Source organism: Drosophila mojavensis, unplaced genomic scaffold (assembly GCF_018153725.1).
Source record: "Drosophila mojavensis isolate 15081-1352.22 unplaced genomic scaffold, ASM1815372v1 contig_36, whole genome shotgun sequence".
Taxonomy (NCBI): Eukaryota; Metazoa; Arthropoda; class Insecta; order Diptera; family Drosophilidae; genus Drosophila; species Drosophila mojavensis.
In genome coordinates, this window is record NW_025318858.1 from 7,769,884 (window position 1) to 7,791,050 (window position 21,167).

The window sequence follows — 21,167 nt, forward strand, 5'->3', positions numbered from 1 at the left end:
CTCGCTCGAGCATTCATATGAGCCGCGTCTGACGACAGCGACGGCGTTGACGTCGTCACCAACGCCAAATGCCATAAGCCCAAAGCCCTGTGACGACAACAACCCAACAATCCAACACCCAACACCAATACCAAACAACAAGGATACAATAACAACAATAACAACAATAACAACAACAACAACAATCAAGTACCGCGCAAAACATGTTTTGCTTTGTTTTTTTTGCTTGTGGCTCTAGAAGAGATTACTTTAGCCAACTTTTGTATATGGTTTCTATTTTTGGACATATCAAAGTTCCTTTAGCGAAATCTGAATTTTCTTACACGATTGCCAAGCTTAAGCTGGAACAAGAATCTTTACATAAAACGGCAACTTATTGTCCGTTTTAGACACAGATCCTTAGTCAAGAATCTTGACTCTATATATTGATTTGAATTTTTTTAGTTAACAGCAAGAAATTTTGTAGCTGTATAATTAATTTAAATATTCCTTAAGAAAGGGTTATATATGTATGTATAATGTTAGCCTAAGAAACATAAAAAATTTTCATTTGATTGGCAAGTTTCAGCTAACCTAACTTCCCAACTTTAGAGAATTTTATAAAAATAATTTAATTTGCAAACTTCAACCTACCTAAGTTTCCCAGTTTCAGAAATTCCCAAGTAAAATATAGAGTATTATGTCGTTGAGAATCTTATTATTTACCAAAACTTCTCAATCAATTATAGATAATAATTATTAATCTACAATTGTTATAGTTTTAATGATTGAATTTATCAATTATCGTGATTAGATTTTATTTCGTTTCGTGTCTAATATTTGCCTGAATTTGAATTTTTGACACCCTTTCAATTTTCTTGGATCGAATTTAGTTTTGCCGAAGCTCAACTATTAATACCCTTTTTTTAAAGGTCATATATAAAATTATCCAATAAATTAATTTTTTATATAGAAGATAATCTCTTTATTAATGTATTTTATCAAAAAAAAAAAAAAAAAAAAACAAAAAAAAAAAAAACAAAAAAACAAAATAATAATAATAATAATAATAAGCTATGCCAAAAATGTATAAAATTTGGTTTTAAATTACTTCCAAAAATTGTAAAATTTTCTATTCAAGTTAGACTCAGTTCCTTCATTTATTTGATTGAATTTCTAATATATATATATTTATGTATGTACATACATATATTTTTAATTTCTCTTCTAGATGTTCCTCAATTCATATTTTATTGACCTAGGTTCAGTCAAACCTTTCGCTGCAGTCGACCTAATCCAATGCCAACTCAGCTGAGCACTTTTATGCTAAGACGCGATTCGAACTCCTTCACTGTGCTTCCTCTCCCACACACACTGCCTGCTTCCTCTTCTCCCCACCCCCAACACCCTCTCCCTTGTATTGTGAGAGCAGCTGGCAGCAACTCCTTGGCTCGCGCTTGCACAGTCTATTAATAGAGTCGTTGGAGCCGAAACTCAATTGGCTTCAACATGGTTGCCAGGCAGTCACCAACTCCGCCCCGCTCCGACCGCCCAAAATTAACAGACAAACAGAACGAGAGAGTGAGAGAGCGTGTGAAAGAGACAGCAATTACCCAGTGGCCCAGTCTCGAACGGTTTTCTGTCAGTTAGTCAGTCAGTCACCGATTCGCGTTGCGTTCACTTTGATTTCTTTCGAGGAATTCCTCAGTCGTTGGCTATGCGCGAGTTGCTGCAGAAGCAAACGCGCCCGAGCAGTGAACCAAAAGCGGGCATTAAGGCCGCCGCTGGAGTTGTCGAGGCTGGCTCTGTCGCCGGCCAGGAGCAGCATAATAATAAGTGCTCCAGTGCGACGTTGTGCAATAGGCTGGCCATGGCCATATCCACATCCACGCCCACAGCTGTCACAGTGCCCAGCATAGAGCTGACGCCAGCAGCAGCGCCCGCCGCTTCTGCAACGCCCACGCCCACACCCACGCCCAGAGCAATTGAGAAGCCCGACAACAACAACAACAACAACAAGGAGAACTGCAAAGTACAAGGTGCGCCCACAAATTATATAGCACGTCGCACCTGGATAACAACGGATCGGATGAACGAGCTGCGACGCAAAGCGCAAGAGGCGGCGAAACAGAACAAGATTTTCACCATCCGCGGCTGCTTTCACTCGGTGCGCAATGCTCTGCTCGCCCGCGGATGGGTCGAGAAGTTGGACGTGCATCGCAAGGTGCTGCCCCTGGGCCAGATGACGTACGAGGATCTTACGCAGCGTCTGCCCAAGCGCAAGGCGGGCGAGACGCGGCGTCAATATGTGCTGAAATGTGAACGGAATATAATGTCGAGATTTCTGGAGCATATGCCCGTGGATTTTCTGTGGACGAACCGGAAGGAGAAATGCGATTATATTGATCAGGCCAAGAATCCGGGCATGACCATCAATAAATTCCATCGGGCGCCGTTCACCTCGAAGGAGGGTCTGTGCAGCCAGCTGCGAGACTTCCACTGGTTCTTCGAGGAGGGCATGGCCGAGATGTATTTTCCGCGCTGCTACAATGTCTGGAGTCCCGAGGAGCTGGGCGAGTTCGTGGACAACTTCAAGCTGACAGCCTGTGTGGCCTACTTGCGGGCCATGCTCTGCAAGTACCACAAGCAGGGCTCGGATGCGGTATTCTCGCCCAGCGGCAAGATACCCTATTCATCCATAGACTTCGCCTACAAGCGGCTGGTGGACTATATCGATAGCTGCCAGCACAACGATATCGACTATGAGGATCCGCCCAAGATATGGGAGCACGATTGGGATGCCTTCCTCTACCAGCACCAGCAGCTGGTCAACGAGGATGGGCGCATCCAGCACGACGGACAGCGCACGCTCGACCACATGGTCAAGAGCTGTGTGACTCTGGTTGAGAAGATGAAGGTGCACTGGCCCCAGTACAGCCTGGATGGCTATCAGAATTTGTGGATCGTGAAGCCGGCCAACAAGTGTCGGGGGCGTGGCATACTCCTTATGGATAATCTTAAGAAGATCTTGGGTGTCGTTAATCCATCGATAGCGTCCAAGAGTCGCTATGTCGTGCAAAAGTATATAGGTAAGTGGATAAGGAGGAGGATAAGGAGGAAGTGGAGAACTTAGACTTATATATGAAATATACCAGGGTACACCCTGTAGAGAGCTGAGTTTGACCGTTAAATGGAGAGGCGAGAGCAATATATAAATACCTGCGAGAAGTATTATAAACATAAACTTATATATACCCTGTAATTTCTAAATATATATTTAATGTAGCCAGCCCTATCCCACTCATGCAACCCAACAAAGCACAGGGTATACACAATTTAGTTCAATTTGACGGCTCATTTCATAGATTATATTTAAAGTTCGTCAACAACAAAAAATTACATATACTTTAACATACTTGCAAATGAGTTCCTGCTCTTCTGGAATAAAAGCAATACTATAAACAAACATCGTCAGAAAGTGGGTCAAAAATCAGGCCGCTGACATTGTTGTTGTTGTTGTTGTTGGTGGTGGTGGTGGCTTTGATGCCTTAACAGTTGGGCGTAAACGTAGCTAGTTTTCTACCCATGACTGCATTGCACGCACATGTTTCGTAAACACACAAATATACTATATCTATATATGTACATATATGTGTGTGTGTATGTTTGTTTGTATAAATAGAGCTAGAGACATATATGCAACATAAAAATGTTGGCCTAAAAGCGCAGCTACTAGCAGCTCTTGTTCTTGTTCTTGTTGTTGTTCTTGTAGGCTCTGGATTGGTATTGGAAAATGAGGAGTTGAAGCAACAGGTTGAAGGACAAACAGCGAATAATAGGGAGAACAGCTCATATAACAAAGTGATAAGGCATATTTGTAAGGGTCTAGAGTTGGGCTAGTTCAGAAGGCTGTAAGATAACATAACATGTAAGATAAGATAACATCTTTGAATGCAAAGTGCTACATGATAGGATATCTTTCAATGCTTATGTCCAAGCGAAATTAGATTCCGTCTGACTAAAGGTTTTACTCCTCTAATTAAACTCACTTTGGATTGCTCTTTTTATAAAAACAGCTAATTAAGATCCTTTCAAACAAACTTGCAATTGAAATGGAGAGACTTGAATCCCTTTTAAGATTTACTTGTGCATATACTTACCTAATGAATAATCTAATAAATAACGTAACAAAAATTTTGCCACATCTCTTTAAGAACGACCTCTCATAGTCTTCCAAACCAAGTTCGATATACGCCAATGGTTTCTGATAACCAACACCCAGCCGCTGGTGGTCTGGTTCTACCGGGAGAGCTATCTGCGTTTCAGCTCGCAGGAATACAGCCTGAGCAACCATCACGAATCGGTGCATCTGACGAACTATGCGATACAGAAGAAGTATACGAACGGCAAGCGGGACAAGCGCTTGCCCAGCGAGAACATGTGGGATTGCTATTCGTTTCAGGCGTATCTGAGACAGATCGGCAAATCGAATATGTGGCTAGATCGTATATATCCGGGCATGCGTAAGGCCATTGTGGGCACCATGTTGGCATCGCAGGAGAACATGGATCGTAGGCCCAATACCTTCGAGCTGTTTGGCGCCGATTTCATGATATGCGAAAATTTCTATCCCTGGCTTATAGAAATCAATTCGAGTCCAGATCTTGGAGCGACGACCAGCGTGACAGCTCGAATGTGTCCAAAGTGCTTGGAGGATGTTGTCAAGGGTGAGTTGGAGTCAGGGACAGAGAGTGAGAATGAGCGTGGGAGTGAGAGTAGAGAGTGAGAGTGAGAGTGAGAGTGAGAGTGAAAGTGTGAATGAGAGTGAGAGTGAGAGACTCGATAAAGGAGTGTATGAGAGACTGAATGAGAGTCTAGATGAGAGACTGGATGAAGGGCTGAAGAAGAATATACTGAAAAAGAAGAGAGACTGTAGAATGAGAGACAAATACTTTCTGGGCAACTGTGCAAACGGATAAACATAGACCGAAACCGGATAACCTCAGACCGCTCTTAAATCTCTGTTATACTTTCAGTTGTCATCGATCGGCGCGTGGATCCAAAGGCGGATATGGGTAACTTTGAGCTCGCCTATCGCCAGGTGGTGCCGCCCACGCCCGCCTACATGGGCCTAAATCTGTTCGTGAAGGGCAAGCAGCTGCTGCACAAGGTGAGCCATGGCCATGGCCACTACTACTATCAGCAGCAGCGCAAGGAGCGCAGTCTGGCCACCAGCAGCGTGTTTCGCCAACGTTCCGCCATTGTGCCAGCTGCCACGCTGTCGCGCATTCATCGTGCCATGCCCACCTTCAACGCCACGGAGTATATGGAGAAGTATATGGTGGAGCCGTTGAGCAGCAGTCGGAGCAGCATTAGCAGCACGCAGCCAGCAAGCAATTCGAATGCCTCAGCACTCAAACCCCCAACAACAACAACAACAACAACTGCAACTGCAACAACATCAACACCAGCAACAGCTGCAGTTGGCATCGGTACACCCTGTCCGTATTTGCTGAAGCAAGCGGGTCGCTCCATTACGCAGCTCCTAAGCGTCACCCACAAGCGCAACGGCACAATGGGCGCAGGAGTTGGCGCTGAGGCAGCTGCCAGCACCGCTTTGCAGCCGAAACGCCAACGCAGCTGCGGTCCACGCTTCGCCAATCAGCAGCTGGAGGTCACGGATAAGAAGTTCAAGATACTCATCAAGAACTATGCCAATCAGGCGGCCGATAATCTGCTCGAGAAACAGGAGCCCATCAGTGCGCCGGCCACGGCTCCAGTCATGGGCGAGCGCAAGTGGCGCAGTCTGCGCAACATCAACAACAACAATAACAACGGGAACACCTACACTGCCACGAGCTGCTCCCGTTTGAGAGCAGCTCCCAATTTGCTGGACAGCAATTGCTCGCGCCGCTTCGCCCGCACCAAGTCCGAAATTGAGAGCTCAGCCAGCTTGCATGCCATCGGACGCACCTTTGGCCGCCGCTCGTATGGTCCGCGGCTGCCCATTAGCATCTCGGTGCAGGCTCTGCATCGTGGCGAGCCCATCGTGACCGCCATGAAGCAGGCCTCCAGCGAGCAGCTGCAGCTGCAACTCACCCAATCCCAATCGCAATCCCCATCCCCATCCCAAATTCAAACAAACTCCACGCCTCCCATCAGCCCACGCAACGTTACACTGGCCAACAAATTGACGGTGCCAGTGCTGCCCACTTGTTAAACCACCAGCACCACCACCACCATCAACCACCCACTGAGCCAACGTTTATCCAAATATCCGAGGAATTTCAATTTCTATCAACTGCTAAATATTTTGTACATAAAAGTTTGTTTGATGTTTGTATTTTATAAAATTTTCTTAGCTTCCTATCTAAATAATCTAAAAATCACTTTAAAATTGTTATCAAAATATGTTGGAATTAGATTATAAATACTTATATTCGAGCTCGAGGTATTTTTCGTTTCAAATTCCTAAACAAACAAGAAATATTTTTCATATTTAAAAACTACTCAAAAAATATATAAAATAAATACAAATTCCATTAAAAACTATTTAAACAGAAAATACCTGAATAATTATATAAAAGTAACTACATAAAGCTTTAGTTGATTACAGTGAAATTTTATATTTTACTGAAATGTAATGCAGGCTCCTATTACCTATGTACTTAATTAGATGATCTCTTGCCATACCAAAAATATGTACTTCCAAATATGAAAACTCTTCATTAATAAACATAAATATATAAATTCCCCATTCGGATTTACGTTTTCAGTAATGAAGAGGCTAATCGATCTTCCTGTAAAAAAAATTAATAATATAACTTTACGTGGACTATATTTATTGAATATGATTTATATTATGAAAAATTATTTACTCTCTTTTATTATTACTTGTTGAACAAAATTTTGCTTATCAGCTAGAGGTGACTTTTAGCGACCGGGAGAATTGTATTCATAGATATCTCAAAGCAGTTCAATAAATTGTTTTATAAGTTATTGTTTGTATTTGTTATAAGTCGATTGTTAGCAGCTCGAATATTTTCTGGGGGTTGCAGCGAAGTTAATCTTGACTTGGCTATGAACAATGCGAATTCTGCGATATATTTATGTACATACATGTATTGGTTAGTAGCTATATATCAAGATGATGCTATATACGTACCAGACTCTTTCGTTTCTCACTTGGGTGCTGTATATTGTAAGGCCAAATGTTCACGAGCTTTCGAATTTAATGCTACTTTCGTGCTGGTACTCATCATATTCGAGCTCGCCTTAGATAGTTTCTATGGGAATATTGTCAGATATAGATGAAATGAGTTAGAATGCAGCAGTTGAACTATGTATAATTAATAAATCCCTAAGACAGTAATATTAATCTACTTATCCTATATAATATAATGCATATCATGCAACATCTATATGATGAAAAATTTCATTGAAATCCATTAGGCATACAATTTGAGAACTTTTCACGAAAAACTCTTAACCCTCTATATGAAGTAACTACCAAAGTGCCTATGCTCTAAATCCCAACTCTCAAGTTTCACTAGCGATGGCTTTAAAACTGACAAACGAACTAATGGACAAGCGGACGGACATTGCACAAGTCAATATATTGTTTTCAAATCGTGTTCAGGTATAATTCTATATATGTGTACGTTACAAGTTTATTGTCTTACTTTCGTGCCCACTTTGCCGACGATGACTTTGGCTGGTGTCTGCGAGGCAGTTTTGTTTTTTTCCCTGCCAAATTTGTTGCTAGTCGTCGCTCGGACATTGTTCAGGATTTTGCGTAGCAGTCGTGTTCTCGGGCTGTTTCGTAGCTTCGGCAAGTTCTCAAACAGTTTCATCTGGGTGCCGTTGAGCTCCAGTGGGCGCGTACCATCTGCCTCCTTGTTGACATTATAATTGACCTGAAAGGCGCGCTCGAAGAGACCCGTAGCGGCCAAGGAATTGCGGGGCACATCCAGGACGACACGGATGCAATCCTTTAGTACCAATGGGCATATTCTGGCCGTCACTTCCGTTGAGGCCGACAAATCTGGCGTCGAATTAATCTCAATCAATATGGGATTAAAGTGCTCATCGATCATAAAATCACAGCCATATAATTCAAATGCATTCGGCACCAATTCCGTTTCATCCAAACTGGCCAGGACCACTGCGACCAGATTCTGTTTGAAGCCATTGTAGATCTTTTGCCATGTACCGTCCGGTGCCCCAACGTGTCGCAAATGGCATTTGAATTGGTCCAGTGACCACATATTGTTCTTCGGCAGACGCGCATCCCGATTCACTTTGTTCTTGTAGCGTTTCTGCACTGAGTTGTTCGTCAGGTGTATCGATTCGCGCAGGTCATCCATTGTGAACTCCTGGGAGCTAAACCGCAAATAGCAATCGCGATATGTCCATATCGTTACCTGTGTATCGCTGATCGTAAGCAGCATATACTGTCGTATGTCGAACTTGGTGCGATAGATCAGATATGGACGTTCTATAACCAGAGAGAAAGGAGAATATTAAAATATTTCAGCATGAGTGAAGTGATATAATTTAAAGTCTCTAGCTGAAACAGATATTATGTTAATTATAAACTATCGATTTTTATCGAAAATAGAAAAATATATATACATAATTCAAGCATTTTGCTATCGAAAGCTTCTAAGAGAGGACCTGGGCTTACACTTACCAATATACTTTTGCACGATATATTTGCGATTCTGATTGTTGGATGTCCACTGTATGATGTCGTCCAGGGAGTTACGTATGACAATTCCGATACCACGCGATTGATAGCCAGGTTTCAAGATCCATAAATTACGGCAACCATCCCAGCGATAATCGAGTCGTAGCGATTCGATTTGCTCAAGATATTGGCCAGCTAGACGCGCATACTCCGCCATGACCTTCTCGTTGATTTTGAATTTGGCACCGGAATGAAGCACCTTGGAAGATTGTACCATAAACGATTGATTCTCGATCATTTCGGTGGGCGTCGGCAGCTTGATGCGCGCATCATCCAGAGAGTAATGCTCCTTCTGCCTGATCATTGTCTTTACTTTGTTCAATGCAAAGTCTATCGTAACGCTCATCACAGTGCCATTCTCAAGATCGATCAGCTCGGCTGGACGGTGCTCCTTGATAAACCGCAGCAAACAGCGCGCCTGCGTCTGATGATAATCTTCAATGAATGCCGCACGATCCTCCATGCTGTTGGCGCCAAGGCGATAAAAACGGGGATAGCTCATGCCGCAGACGCCATCTTCTCGAAACCAACGCTCCTGCTCTGCACAACCGACCAGACCCACTTTCGTGGAGAAGTCTAAGAATTGGCTACGTCTGACGCGATTCCGGTACGGTTTCACCTCCGGAAACAAATCGCGCTGCGCCTTGCTCTGCCATATGAAGAACGAGGGGAAATTATTGATCATTTTTGATATGACCACTGCTTCATAGTCGTTGCCACGTCTGGCATGCTCCAACAGCGATTCCTCCGACATATTCTGCAGCTTGGCATGCCGACCTGCTGGTAGTTTCTCCAGCCAGCCTCGTCTTACCAGCGCTCGCCTCACCGTGTGATAATTACCGTAAACGGTAAATATGCGGCGATTGCGATAGGCATCGATAACGCGCGTTCGATAGGTATTGCGCAACTGACGCTTGTGCGCATCCGGCGCTAGCCCAGCCGTCGAGTTAGTGCCCTGACCAGAGCGCGCCTGTGCCAAAATATTGTTGAGACTCGTATGCTTAAGCTGGCTGCCCGCTTGATGCGATAAAATATTATCATATTGGTTATTGCTATTCGATATATTCTTTGGCAACGAACATTGCTTGCATAATGTTATCAGTTCAGCATCCAGATTTTGTATCAACGATTGGATCCGGGAGACGGGATTATAATAGCGATTGCGTTGTGAATTAAAAGCACTCGATGACGCCTGGCTCATATTTAAGTTCTACTCTCTTTATATATATGTATAAATATATATATAAATATATATATATAAATATAGATATGTATATATATGTATCTATATATATATATATATATATATATATATATATATATATATATATATATATATATATATATATATATATATATACACCTATGCAAATTTAGCGGTTGACAATGTATTTTATCAGGTTTTTTTTATTTTTTGTTTCGACTTGATTTTGGTTTTTCTTAATTATTTAATTTTGAGAAATGCGAAAGTTGCGACAGATTTGAACCTGTTTACCGATATCGAAGGATTCGATTACTGATGGGGCTTGCTTCGTTAGATGATCTTTATTGCAGTCTCGAGCTGGTTGGCGTCTAGTGCTATATATATATTTATACTTTTCTTTTTATATATATATTTATATATCAATATATATAAATATATATATAGATTTTGTTTACGGGAGTAATTTTTTAATGCAGCTGCCAAAAACGATTATGTTGTCGCTGCAACTGAACGAGAAATTTTGAAGCAGTAGCCAAACCTTTTTTGCTAACAATATCGCATTTAAATAGGCAATGTCTTTATTGATTTATGAAACATAGCTTCGCTTAAACGGTAAAAAATTTGAGACCAAAAAAACTTGTAACGAAACGAGTGCAAGACGAAATTTGATTTAAACATACAAGCGCCCATAAAATACAAAAAAAAAGGCATTATATAATGTTAATATCACAGCTTGCTCCTCAAAACAAGTAATCATATCAACAGGCCTAAGAAACTCTGCTCGAAATACTTCAAATATTTTTCAATTTCTTTCGCATTTCATCATTCAATTGGAATATGGTTCCATGTCCGGGCACAATATATTCGCATAATTCTGCCATGCGGTATCGTTGCTCCGCCTGTTGTTTTTCATCCTCACTGCCAGCAGCTTTCCATATCTGGGCATCCTCTATGTCCTCAAAACGCTCGAATAGATCCCCGCATATGCCCACAGTGGTGCCATCAAACTGACTATTGTGCACGATAACCGATGCACAACTTAACGTATGTCCAGGTGTCTTCTCCAAGAGAACCTCTCCGTGCGTATCCAGTGCTCCGGTATGCTCGGTGTAAAGATCATGCTTGGATGCTGTGGAGCCGACGATATGAAAGCGCGCTTGCTGAAATAAATAATTGCAGCCAATATGATCCGAGTGCCCATGTGTACATACAACCACATCTATATCATCTGGTTGCAATCCCTGTCCAGCTAGCAGAGATTTCAAGTGCTCGCCATCCCATGCGGTCATAGTGTCCACGATGATATTGCTGCTATCACGGCAACGGATTAGCGTGCAGCTGCAATTGGCACGCATTGCTTTTGGATCATAGGCATCCTCCTTGGCATAGCCCGATTGCAGCACAATCACGTGATTTTGCAACATTTATTAAGTAACAAAAATTAGTATTAATTCTATCGGAAAATTTAAGGCTACAAAGTAATTTTCAAATTATCAATCAGCTGTTTGTGGAGTGAGCAGCTGCGAGCTCAGTAAATATGTTCTTTTTAAATAGTTCTCTTTTGATTTTTCAACTTTCTTCACATACTTGTTCATTTCAGCTGTGTTGCTCATACAACGAAGAACGAAGCTTACTGAGGACAACCAGAGCTCATTTGTCTATACTCTTATTTTCCTTTTCTCTTCATTCTAGCCGCTACGCTGAATTTTCTATGTTAATTTAAGCTTATGCCGTTTACTTGCTTACTCACTTTGGCACACTCATTTAAAAGCGTCCGTTGCATTACCAGGGCTGCAACATCACCCACGCAAGTTGGCAGCGCCCGCACGGCTGTTGGTCGTCGCGCTCACATTTAGCAAGTCGCAATTTGTTTATTATTTAACACACAGAATTTTCTGTATAAAAATTGTAAATTTTCAAATGTATTTAACCTATCTGCCGCGCGCGCCATGCAAATACCTGCAATATATGCAGCAAATGCGACAACTGCAACTATTACGGCGACATGTAAACATGGGCGCAAAGCCGCCTATCAGAGAGGCAACACAGTCGAAGACAACATCAAAGCAACTTCAGCAATTGCTTCCAATAGCTGCAACCCACACATATAGCATGCAGCGCCATGCAACATTTAGTAGTGATCACGAGCAACAGGTGTCAGATGAGCTCGATGGCTGCGAAATATCCTCCATCTCGGGCAACTTAGATGATGAGATAAATTTATATTTGAGTGCAGCCCGCAGTCCACAGGAGTTAATGGATATAGTTGCCCAAAACCAGATGGAGCTCCCACATCGCATACAGTGCATCTCTATGCTCTGGGCCCTCTATCAGCAACTGTCGGGCAGCGAGAAGTCGGAGTTAACTCTCCAGCTGCAGCAGTTGCTTCCCTCCTTGGCATTTCATGTAGCCTCCATGAACATGGATCAGTTGAGCTGCTGCTACCTTTATCTACGCAAGATGCACGTGCCTAATAGTGAGCCCACACTGGAGCGTATACTGATGCGTGCCCTGGATATGATCGAGTTGGCTGTGGACAAGGAACTGGTGGCTTTACCCGCGCTCTCCCGTTTGTTGGTGGCCATCAATTTGGAACGAGATTTCTTTACGCCGCTGGTCTGCCGCAATTTTATTCCACACCTGGAGCAGCATGTGACCAACTGTCAAAGCGAACAAGACGCACGTCTCCTATCCACCTGCCTCTTCCAGCTGCATCCACTAATCGATGCAGAAATGTTAACCAGATTCAAGCAACGCGTTTCTGAACTGCTGCAGTCTGGGACACTGAGCAGTGCCACGCCCAAGACACTACTCAAATTACTTCACATGTTCAATCAGCCCACCTGGTCACATTTGAACACAACCATAATACGACAATTGATGCTGACCCTGTGCAATTGTGTTCCCACGCTGGAGTCGAATGACCTGAAGATTGTCTGTCGCACCTTTCTGCATCATCATGAGCCGGCAGCACTCGTAGCGCCACTCACGCAGGCAACAGCTGCACTGCTGCAGCAGGAGCCAACGGCAGATGCATTATTCTGCGCCGTGCCATTTGCTTCACTGCAGCAACGCGACGCCTACATGCAACAATTCCATCAACTACTTCACTCCAATTCCGCCTGGCAGCTGCCCAACGCCAGTGGCCATTTCTTCAGTGTGCTGCGCGCTCTAAAGGTCGCGGATGTGCGCTACTGCGATGCCTATTGGTCCGCAGTGGCCGACCAGCTGCCATCCTGCGCCCAGGAGCGGTCCCAGCTGAGTTTCCTGCGCCATTGCCAGCGCTACATGAACTTCAACAACAACCTCGGCGGAACCTATCGCCATCAGAGAGTGGAACGTAAGCTGAGTCGCCTCTGCATAGATTCCATCGAACAGGATGTGGCCGGAAGATTGCCCACAAAATTCGCCCGTTTGGCTGCCTTCGTGCTGGGCTATGGCCATACACCATTTGATTGGAAGAAGTTTCCCAATGTTCTGCTTAGCAAAATGTTGGCCATGGCACCACAATTCAATATCCAGGATTGTTTCCTACTCAGCCGTGGCATGCAGATTGCTTGCGAGCTGCGCTTCCGTCAGCATGTACCACATGTGCTGGCCATGCAGCTGGCCACCATGGACAGCATCCTAATTGCCTGTGCCGAGCGCCACTTGAGCAATAGCGAGGAGCAGCCCCTCAATGCCAGCGATCTGAGCGTCATTGTGCGCACGCTCAGCCATCGCAAGAGTAAGTCAATCAGTCAGTCTGCCAATAATTCATCCCTAGGCTAATCCTCATCTCCATCGCCATCTTCGACAGCTCTAAAGAACAGCCAGGTGTACAACCAAGCGCTAGCCCACTATAAGACTCTGCAGTGCAACGATCTCAATTCGCGTGTCGTGCGCGAGATGGCCTACAATTTCAATGCCTCGCATTACTTTGTGCCCGAACTGCTGGAGTCCATGTTCGACTACGTGGCCCAACAGCACGAGCACGTAACGGGCGATACCGTCGAGAAGGTCCTCACCTGCGCCTACAATCTGGGCTACACACCTGCTTCGCTGGAGGCATTGGACTATGCTGCTTTGGTCTTAATACGGTGCGTGGACAAGTTGATATCTTGTTAATAGCTAATACATGATATAGTACATAGTAGTGTGATCTCTTTAAAAGCTCACTGAGAATAACTTACTACAACTATTAAATCAGCTCTACCTTCTCCCACCCACAGCGACTTTGATCACATGAGCGGTTTATCGTTGGTGCAATCGTGCCTTGCGCTTTGCTTCTACAAGGCAATACCTGAGCAGCTAATCAATCAGGTGTTCTGCGTCAAGTTTATTCAGCGCATTGAGGACGAGATCCAGATCTGTTACTCAAAGGCCACATATCCTGGCATGGTGCTGAATCGTGTGATGCAACTGAACCGCACTGTTTGCCTGGATATGCCCGAAACAAACGTGCCCTGGTTCCAGCAGAACTATGTGGAGGCACAGCTCAGCAAGAGTGAATATATACTACATTTTAGCCCAATTATCTAATTATCTAGAGTAAAATTTCTTTTAGAACACGTTGTACCCAGCGCTTTTAATACGGATGTGAAGCAGCTGCTGCGCGATCTGCTCAAGGATGAAAACTATTTTCGCTGCAATCACACAACGCCCTATGGCTATCAAATAGACTTTGTGATACACTTCGATAAGGACAAACGACCCATGCCCGCGCCAGCCGTTGAGGCCACGATGCTGGATCGCATAACCAAGTAAAAACTCGCAATATTATATAATAATAATACCTATAATAAAAGTTACATATATATTATCTATATCCTTACCAGAGTGGCTATACTGTTGCTCAAACTGGACTCCTTCTGTGAGAATGATTTGACCGCATTGCGCGGCCCGGAATCTTTAAAGATCAAGCATCTGGAAATGATGGGCTATAAGGTGCTGCACATTAACGAACACGACTGGAACTCCAAGTACATGAATGCGCCTGGCGCCAAGGCAAACTATTTGAAATGCCTACTGCAAATTTCGCATTAATTAGAAAAATTCATTAATTAACTTGTTAAGACACTTGACTAAATTAAGACTTACGTTTAAAATTAGTTTAGCTGTGCAGTTGTTGATTATATTGTTCTTGTTGTACTTAGCAAATGACGTCTGTATATATATTTTACTAGTCATAGAAAAGCTTTGAGTTTAGATTTAATTTTTATAAAACATACATAAGATAAAAAAATTAAAGATTGTGTGAATTATGCTTGAAATGAGATGGAATTTTAATATTTTATTGAATGAATATAGAGTATCTGGGAAAAACTGCATAAAATAAGTAGTCAATAATTAATATTTAATTAATATAGGCAATATACTAATTGAATATCAAAAATTTTAAATTAGGAATTAATATATGATTGCAAAAAGAAAAGCTGCTTGAATCTAGATTCAAATGAGTTTTTAAATGTAAGAATAATAGCATGGAATATATAATAGTATGAAAAGGCATGAAAGGGTCAATTAAGACAGTCTTTGGGCAACTGAACAGTAATCCTGTCTTAATTGATATATAATTTGATTATATATAAATCTCATTTGGGATATAGAAATATAGTTATAGTTAATCGCATTGTTGGAATGTCAAATCCCAATAAATGTAGTAGATGATTTGTTTTGAAAATGTTTATGTCCTGTATCATACGTTTTGCCAATTACTTTAGGCGGAGTCATCCTGCGATGCAGTGCACCATTTGTAGGCATTGTTAAACATGAGTTGCCAGGGACTCTCGACCTGTGTGGCGGGTACCTCGAAGCCGGGCGGCACATATGGCCATTGATACATGGCACTGCATCTCTCCGGATGCGGCATCAATGCCAAATGACGGCCATCGGGCGAACAGAGGCCAGCAATTCCCTTCGGACTGCCATTGGGATTCATGGGATACAGTTCGGTGGGCACACCCGTATCATCCACGTATTGCAGCGTTACCAACTTTTCGCTCTGCAACTGCTCGAGCAGCTGTTCATCTTGGAATGCAAAGCGTCCCTCGCCATGGGCCACCCAGCAGCCCAACACCAAATCCTCCATATTGCTCAGCATTATCGAACGATTCGGCGGTATGCGAACCGTGGACCAACGGCACTCGAAGCGCTGCGAACGATTCTGCAGCAGCGCCAGCTGAGGCAACACCGGAGATTCATCCTCAGCTTTGATGCTGCCCACAAAATCAATCAATGTCATCAGCTGACAGCCATTGCAGATGCCCAGCGAGAAGACATCCTCACGTTTCTTGAATGCATCAAATTGGGGCTGCAGCAGACCACTATGCAATATATTAGCTGCCCAGCCCTTGGCAGAGCCCAAGGTGTCCGCGTAGCTAAAGCCACCGGGAAAGACGATTCCACGATATTTCGACAGAGTCGTCTTGCCTGTAGATAAATTGAATTAGATAGTTTAACAGGACAATTGTTTAAATGCCTCACATGATAGCAGATCCGACATGGTGACATCATGCACCTCGAAATTGGCGCGCAGCAGACTGGCCATCATTTCCCTTTCGCTATTGACGCCCTCCTCGCGCAGCACAGCCACGCGTATGGGCTGAGTGCATCGCTTCAACACGAGCTCCGCTTGCAATTGAGCAGGTGCCTTATATTCTGGAGCCCGTCGGTAACTGAGGCTTTCGTATTCCGATTTTACACACTCCACATTTGCCTGCAGCTTCTCCAGTTCATAGCTGGTACGTTCCCATTGCTTATAAAGCTGAAGCAGTGGCTTGGCCAGCAGAGTTTTGTCCCCGTTCTTAATGAGCACCTGAGCCACATCCAAATTAAAGCCAGTCGCTCGACCCAAGTAGTAATTGGGCACACCTGCAGCCTGGAAGCGTGAGCGCACTGCCTTCAATTCGGTTTCATCTACCTCCAAAACCCAGCCGCATTCCTCGCTGAACAGGAGACACATATCAAAGCCAATTATGTCACTCACTGCATCGTATTCAGAGATGCCAGCAACGGCCTCCTTAATGTCCACCTCCAGACCACTCAGACCACCAATGGCCATCTCCAGCAGGCAAACAATGAGGCCGCCATCGCTAACATCGTGACCAGCCAGCAGAGCACCTTCTCCCAACAGGCTTTGCGTGATCTGGAAAGCATCGCTCAACGCTTTTGTACGCTCCATATTGGGCGTCGTTTTGCCCTGCTGGGCATAGGCTTGGGCCAATGCTGAGCCACCCAGTCGAGCACATTGCTCTATGTTGATCCAGAGCAAAGCGCTCGATTTGCCCCTTGCCGGACCCTTGAGATCGGGTGTTATGCGCACGCGCACATCCGGACAGGGGGCATAAGTGGAGAGCACAAGTGTGCCAGGTGATTTGATTACCTCGCCATCTACTTTAGCAGCCATCGAAAGGGAATCCTTGCCGCCATCGATACCAACGCGCAGCTCCTGCAGCAAAGTGCTGAGCGCCAGACAAGCTTCGTACATCTTATAGCCTTCGCCGGGCAATTTGGCTGCCCACATCCAATTGCCCGAGCACTTGATGTCTGCCAGGTCGCTAATCTTCACAAAGACCAGATTGCTGAGCGCCTCGGCCACGCACATGTGAGCCATGGCAACGGGACTGAGCAGACCTAAGTAAAAAGGAATAATTCAAATCAAATAATTATAGACAAGCATATACTCCAGAAACTTACCCATAATGGGCTGTGTGCCTATGGAGGTGGCTATGCCCGAGTGGCTAAAATGCGATACAGTTGTCAGGGCATAGTCCGAGAGTGGTGCCTGCAATGGACCCACGCACTGCTGCTGCACAATGAGCCCGCCCACACAGCGATCCACCTTGTTGGTGAGGAAACGTTTGCTGCCCACCGCCACGATGCTTAACACCCGCTCCAAGGCGTCTGACAACTCCAGCGCTGCTGGCAGTTGCAATTCCTTGCTGGGAATGGGTATGGCTTCCAGCTCATAGGTGCGCTTAGGCAATTCACCCAATACGCTCGACAATTCCAAATCAAATGGTGATTTTCCAAAGCTTTCGCGCACCTCCGGCAGCAGAACCTCCTGCATATCCTTTGGCGCCGCTTGCTCCACCAAGGTGACGCGACCATCGCCAGTGACAACGCCCACGAAGCTGATGGGGCAACGTTCACGTGCACAGATCGTCTCCAACAACTTGCGATCGTCTGGGTTGCAGAGTATGGCATCGTTCTCTTGATATTCAGCGCCCCACAGCTCCAGAGCCGTTATGGTTGGGTCACCCAGTTTGAATTCCTTCGAGAAGATGATAGCACCAGCAAATCCTGGCTCTACCAGCTCCTTCAACACATTTCCATTGCCGCCAGCGCCTTGATCGTGGATGGCCAAGATGGGATTCCGTGGGCCTAGCTCAATGCAGGCGCGCACAACACGATTCAATTTATTCTCCATTTCCGGATCGCCACGTTGCACAGCATTGAAATCCAGTTCGGCATCTCCAGAGCCTTGAACCTCAACGGAGCTGGCAGCGCCACCGCCCACTCCAATGCGATAGACTGGCCCGCCGATCTTGGCCAGCAGATGGCCACGTTCGGGCGTTATTTTTTTACGCATTGAGGCGGGCATCGTGCCCAATCCTCCACTGAACATAATGGGCTTCACATACTCCTCCCGAATACTGGGCTCCGCTGCATTAAACAAGCCATAGGAGATTGTAAAACCATTGATCAGCGGCTCTCCAAACTTGTTGCCATAATCCGATGCGCCGTCGCTCGCCTCGATGAGCACCTGCAGAGGCGGAGCAAAGGAACCCGGATACTTCAGGCCAACCGGCTCATAGGGCTGACTGTAACCGGGTATATTCAGGGCGCCCACACAGTAGCCGGCAGTGCCAGCAATGGGCAAGCCACCACGACCCACGCCCTGGACATCACGCAGACGGCCACCGGTACCTGTGGTGGCGCCACTGAACGGTGCTACAGCTGTGGGCATATTATGCGTCTCGGCGGTGAATATCAAATCCGACTCAACGCGCTTTAATTCCACAATTCCAGGCTCACTAACGAGTCGCGGCTGCAGTGCATCATGCTCGAATCCCACAATGGCGCTACTATTGTCACTGAATTTAATTGTATTATTCGGATTCGTATTCTTCTGAGTGTCCATGATGAGTTTGATTAGAGAGCTGGGCAGCTCCTGGCCCTCGAGCACCATGCGTCCGCGAAAGAACCAATGCCTGGAGTGCTCGCTATTGCTCTGGGCGCAATCGAAAAGCTCCACTGTGGTGGGATCTCGCTTCAGTATCTTGCAGAACAAATCGTAATAGTAGTCCAAGTCATAATCGGTAAATGCCAAGCCCAACTCTTGATTAATGCGCTCCAGTGCAGCACGTCCTTCGGCAAGCATTGGCACATAATGCCAGGCGGCCTGCTTTGCCGGCAGCTGTTCGTCGAAGCTTTCGCGCGGCGTATTCGCTGCAGTATATTGGCAATGGGTCATCCGGTCCCCAAGGAGAGCCACATAGTTAGAAACCTCTCTGGTTGCGTCTGTGGCAAAGCGCAACAGATAACGCGTCGAGTTTTCCATGCGACGCACCTCTGTGTAGCCGAGATTATGAAATATGTTCACACAGTTGGTTGAGTAGGGTGTGGAGAAATTGAAGCGTGGCCCAATCTCCACCAGCATTTCGAATTTACTATTTTCCAGCTGAAGTTTTGTCTTCTCTTCGAGACTGCTGATCTTTTGCAGCGGCTGCCTAACCAGCCATTGCATCAATTGTTCCAATGCCAAAGGATAGGGGCACAACGCCTTATCATACTCTAAGTGATAGCAACGCTCCATTCGCACCGACACCAAGTCCTTATCGACGCTCTGCAGGCGCTGCAGTATGCGCTGCTTATCAGCAGCATCAAATACTGCTTCATCATAAAGTCGCAAAATGCCCATTGTCAATTGGCTGTAAGAAATATACAATGGAAAATATTATAATATTAAAGGTATTACTAAAAATTCTTTCGCATTTGTTGTCAATTTATAATTGAAGTGAATTCATTTACTTATATATTATTTTATTTTTGTTTAATTATTTTATTTATATTTTGTTATCAAGAACAACTCTTGCACTCTCATTACCCTCACTTTTAATAGTATAACCGCAATAAGTTTGTCATGAACGAGCCTACACTAAGCCGGCATATGCACCAATACACTTACACCTCACTGCCCACAATCAATTTTGCTATTGCAGCCGCATAGCGTAAGCAGTTACAGTCTCACTTACACATGCACAGTACCTCCTATGTGTATATACATATACATATGTGCCAGTTTACTTTTGTATGTAAAGTGTGCCGAAACAACCTTGAGCCGCATATTTTGGAATACTCTCCCTACACTAGCAGAAATATACGTTCATATGCATAAACTTATGCATGTAAACACGTACATTTTATGTACATTCAGATAAAGTAACACTTTTCTCAGGCCAAAATAAGCCAGCAAACTTGTTAGCCCGAATTACTGCAACTGGAAACCTCTTACTTTTCTTTTTATTATTCAAGTCCGATTTTATACGTGTGTTCTTTAGACGCTTCTCTGCCAGACTGAACACTAGAGGCACTGGTACTGGAGCCTAATCCAGCTTTCCAAGCCGTTGGCAACTGAAACACCCCTGGCAGGGGGTTATCAGCCCACCACAGATCAGCGTCTCATGTTACACAGAGCAGACGCCCAGTTGCAATTGCAGTCATTGGCACTGGCGTCACGCAATTTGTATTTTTGTTTTTATTATTGCTGATAAACAGCAAAAGCGTAAACATATTTATTTGTTGCGAATTGACACACAGAACTTGTAACCAATAATAAATTAAATTAAATTTAGTTTGGAAATTCACTAACCCGAATACAATAAGCAATGCGCACGTGCACGCGCACAGCAAGTAAAGAACACTGAAAAGCAAGAGAATTATGGAGAGAGGGAACGACAAAACAAGCTAGACGCGCACGTTTTATTTGCTGTAAATTGGTCATTGGGTATGTGATGAGCATAAAACAGCTGTTCAAAGCTCAAAAGCTACCCTGTACTAGCGAATGAATTGCAAGAGAGTGGATAAGACCAGCTATGTTAATATATTAATACCATTCAAAATTATTACGTATTTCTGAATTGTTATAATAACTTTAAGACTAATATGTGAATTATATAAAATATTTAATTATATTTTTTTTGCAGACGTGTGCTGTTAAAATTAAAATAATGAAATACCATATTAATTTAA

The 21,167-nt window shown here is 44.4% G+C and overlaps 5 protein-coding genes across 6 annotated transcripts; 2 read left to right on the forward strand and 3 right to left on the reverse strand.

The window, feature by feature from the left end:
- Positions 1–1,176: 1,176 nt before the first annotated feature.
- On the forward strand, positions 1,177–6,477 carry LOC6576290 (tubulin glycylase 3A). Its single transcript, XM_002002245.3, has 3 exons — positions 1,177–3,068; positions 4,194–4,706; positions 5,016–6,477. Exons 1-3 carry the CDS (start codon positions 1,697–1,699, stop codon positions 6,197–6,199), a joined length of 3,069 nt encoding a protein of 1,022 aa, XP_002002281.2. The 5' UTR covers positions 1,177–1,696; the 3' UTR covers positions 6,200–6,477.
- A 327-nt stretch (positions 6,478–6,804) lies between these two features.
- Positions 6,805–10,377, reverse strand: LOC6576291 (tubulin glycylase 3B). The gene is made up of 5 exons (XM_015165090.3): positions 10,224–10,377; positions 8,672–9,945; positions 7,662–8,476; positions 7,145–7,265; positions 6,805–7,075 (listed from the first exon to the last, which is right to left on the reverse strand). The coding sequence occupies exons 2-4, from the start codon at positions 9,927–9,929 to the stop codon at positions 7,161–7,163; spliced, it is 2,178 nt and encodes a 725-aa protein (XP_015020576.1). The 5' UTR covers positions 9,930–9,945; positions 10,224–10,377; the 3' UTR covers positions 6,805–7,075; positions 7,145–7,160.
- A 115-nt stretch (positions 10,378–10,492) lies between these two features.
- On the reverse strand, positions 10,493–11,453 carry LOC6576292. Its single transcript, XM_015165091.3, has 2 exons — positions 11,144–11,453; positions 10,493–11,092 (listed from the first exon to the last, which is right to left on the reverse strand). Exons 1-2 carry the CDS (start codon positions 11,354–11,356, stop codon positions 10,724–10,726), a joined length of 582 nt encoding a protein of 193 aa, XP_015020577.1. The 5' UTR covers positions 11,357–11,453; the 3' UTR covers positions 10,493–10,723.
- A 107-nt stretch (positions 11,454–11,560) lies between these two features.
- LOC6576293 lies at positions 11,561–15,187 on the forward strand. The gene is made up of 5 exons (XM_002002248.4): positions 11,561–13,659; positions 13,732–14,011; positions 14,144–14,418; positions 14,479–14,674; positions 14,750–15,187. Exons 1-5 carry the CDS (start codon positions 11,853–11,855, stop codon positions 14,955–14,957), a joined length of 2,766 nt encoding a protein of 921 aa, XP_002002284.1. The 5' UTR covers positions 11,561–11,852; the 3' UTR covers positions 14,958–15,187.
- LOC6576294 (phosphoribosylformylglycinamidine synthase) lies at positions 15,173–20,888 on the reverse strand. 2 transcript variants are annotated; one of them, XM_015165092.3, is made up of 4 exons: positions 20,788–20,888; positions 17,610–19,846; positions 16,398–17,546; positions 15,173–16,343 (listed from the first exon to the last, which is right to left on the reverse strand). In XM_015165092.3, exons 2-4 carry the CDS (start codon positions 19,834–19,836, stop codon positions 15,631–15,633), a joined length of 4,089 nt encoding a protein of 1,362 aa, XP_015020578.1. In that variant the 5' UTR covers positions 19,837–19,846; positions 20,788–20,888; the 3' UTR covers positions 15,173–15,630. The 2 variants fall into 2 exon arrangements, with proteins under 2 accessions (XP_015020578.1, XP_002002285.1); XM_002002249.4 differs by lacking the exon at positions 20,788–20,888 and adding an exon at positions 20,431–20,529.
- Positions 20,889–21,167: the final 279 nt, after the last annotated feature.